The following is a 2675-nucleotide window of genomic DNA, read 5'->3' as shown; positions in this document are numbered from 1 at the left end:
TAATCTTTTATCTCGGTGTTCTATACATGCTTTCCTAATTAGGAAATAAAAGGACTTCAAATTCTAAGTTGTAGTGAGTATTTGTTTTGTTACTAAAATAATATATCAAAGTCAAAATAGAATTTTGCCTCTAGAAAATATAGGATTATCTTGTGTCCATGATCAAAAGCTTGAGATTTGTCCGGCTCGTCGTTGTCTCTTATATTCGAGGTGATATACGAAGGACGCCGGGGAAGCTAAGTTGAAAAGACTTGTGAATGTATCTTAGATGATGGAATATATATATAGAGTGCTTGAGTTGAATTATATATGGTATACCCTTTTTCTGGTTCCAGCCGAACCAATTACACGCAACTGAATCTTTTTGTTGGGTTCTTCAAATTTATATGGTATTCTTGATAAACACAGAAAAAATTATATGTTGACAGCTATCATGGTACTTAAGTAAATATTAGGTATGAGAACTAAAGTTGTCATATATGCTTCGTCCTCGTATCAATCACTTACTAATCAATTTGAATCCACAATTAAGCATTAAAGTTAAGTAAAAAATATGCTTTGTCCTCTTACAATAATTGCTATAACATTATAGAGGTGGAATTGCTGCGAACTGTTCTAAAACCTTAAACTATTAAATAAATGCGTTGTTTAATATTTAAATATTCTATCATTCCCTCATGCTTAGTTTGGTATTTTATTGCCATAGTATTAAGCGGATGACATATTTACATGGGAAGGCAAATGAGATGTAAAAAAAATTTGAATTTAAGAGTTCTACCTCTGATTCCATGTGAGATTTAATGGGATCAATGCCAACTATTCTAAAAGTTAAAGCTCTTAATTGAAAATGTGACATCATATTTAAATATTCTATCGAATACATTGTTTATTTTGTATAATCCATTATTCACTCGGCAGATTACATTTAATTTTCCTAGTGGAAAATGAAACTACTCGCATGATCCCTCAGTCCAGTGACGAGGGTACAAATAGCTTTAGGCCAACCGAGACGACCCATGGACCTCTTATTTTCACCTCGGAGAGGAAAATGGTCCATCCAAGTTCAGAAGAAGAGAGAATATATCACGGACAGAATGTGATGAGGTAACTAGCCCCACCCGCGCAACTAAAAGTGCTGCTCGTGTCGTCGTAAGCGTAGCTGTAAGCTTGAGGGCACTGGTCCTTGAAAATCTTCGAGTAGTTCGTCGGCGGGCATGTCGCCGGCGTGTTGTACGCCCCTGTGCAGCAGTACTGCGGCTGGTTTAACGCCAGGCACGCGCTCTTGCACGCCACGATGCTCCCGTCCGATCCCTTCACCGCTAGCTCTGACGGGCACACGGAGTTGACGTTGGCTGCGCAGCTGGTCGTGGTGCACCCACTGCCGCTGCCCTGTGGAGTTATAGAGAGGGGCAGGTTGAAGCCGTCCACGAGGCTGACGTCGTAGATGCTGTTCTCGGCAGAGCCCGGTGCCTTGAGAGTGAACTCCGCCAAGGTGGCCGGCGGGATCGCCCCTGCACCATTGCAGCTCACCTGGCCAGACCCACAGTCGGCGGTGGCGCATACGAATTTGCCGGAGGCATCAGTGGTGCAGCCCGTTCGGCCCCACACCCGGCCGGCTGTCCACGTGTCCGGGACGTCATTGATTGAGAAGGTTGCACCGGTGGCAAGCTCGAACCCGGTTGAGGATAGCTGCCCGCCACCCCCACCGGTGAGCGTCCCGGGCCAGACTGTATAGGGGCACTTGCTGGTGAAGCTGAGTGTGGCTGCGCCGGCTCCTCCTGCAAGCATGCATGCAAGGCATAAAATTGATGTACGCGGATTAATTATTTTTTCTCCTCGGGTTTATCAGCGCGGGAATCTCCATAAAAAAGATGGAAATTTGATCACAGGACTTTAACTTCCGAATCCCAAAAAACAAAAAATTAAAAGTAGGATCTTATTTTCTAGTTTGGGAAGAAGGTAATGTTAATGTAGAAATTTGTAATAGTTGAAAATAGATAGATTAAGATGACAATGTGCTTACTTGCGAGGAGGACTAGGAAAGGCAGGAGGAGGTAAAAAGATGCTCTTGCGTCCATGATCGAGAGATTCAGATTTATTTTTTTAAGTTTATCGTTTCTCTAGTATAGGGGTATATATATAGAATGCCGGGGAAGCCAAGTCTGGAATGACGTTGGAAAAGTATTTTAGACCGGGGAAGTTATGTTTGAAATGACTTTGGAAAAGTCTTTTAGATGGTGGAATAAATATATGGGAAATGAGAAGATAATTTATCATATTTTTATATAAAAATTGAGAATACTTTTAATCGATGATTAAGATCTATTTTTTTGGTGATTCAAGGGTGAGGAATGGAGAATGACTCTTGCACGGCAACGTGAAAGTGCCACCGTTGGCTGGCCTCTCAAGTTTGGTCTTTACTTTGAAAAACATGAGAAGCTATTGAAGAGCATCGACTACACAATTTTGGCAGAACATGAACGATTATTCACGACATGCATAAAAACGAGACCTCATTTGCCCCTAGTGGATGTGTGACCATTTTTTTCTCTTTTGAAAAATTAATGCCTATTTGCTTATGACTTTTAACATTACTTTAGGAAAAAAAATATGGATACTTAGGAAATATATTGAAATTGCAAAATATCTATGGCAAGACAAACACAAATGGTATG

General features: G+C 41.1%; 1 protein-coding gene across 1 annotated transcript; it reads right to left on the bottom strand.

Moving 5' to 3' along the window:
* Positions 1–837: 837 nt before the first annotated feature.
* On the bottom strand, positions 838–2169 carry LOC104444331 (thaumatin-like protein 1). Its single transcript, XM_010057981.3, has 2 exons — positions 2024–2169; positions 838–1778 (listed from the first exon to the last, which is right to left on the bottom strand). Exons 1-2 carry the CDS (start codon positions 2076–2078, stop codon positions 1084–1086), a joined length of 750 nt encoding a protein of 249 aa, XP_010056283.2. The 5' UTR covers positions 2079–2169; the 3' UTR covers positions 838–1083.
* Between the last annotated feature and the right edge of the window lie 506 nt (positions 2170–2675).

Source organism: Eucalyptus grandis, chromosome 5 (assembly GCF_016545825.1).
Source record: "Eucalyptus grandis isolate ANBG69807.140 chromosome 5, ASM1654582v1, whole genome shotgun sequence".
Lineage (NCBI taxonomy): Eukaryota > Viridiplantae > Streptophyta > Magnoliopsida > Myrtales > Myrtaceae > Eucalyptus > Eucalyptus grandis.
The sequence above is the reverse complement of the archived record's forward strand: the minus strand, read 5'-3'. Positions and strand labels throughout refer to the sequence as shown.

Excerpts from the sequence above, each read along its gene's own strand:
- LOC104444331 (XM_010057981.3), bottom strand. The coding sequence starts at position 2,078 with ATGGACGCAAGAGCATCTTTTTACCTCCTCCTGCCTTTCCTAGTCCTC. Across the intron at positions 1,779-2,023 it reads TTTCCTAGTCCTCCTCGCAA|GAGGAGCCGGCGCAGCCACA; the intron begins GTAAGCACATTG and ends GCATGCTTGCAG.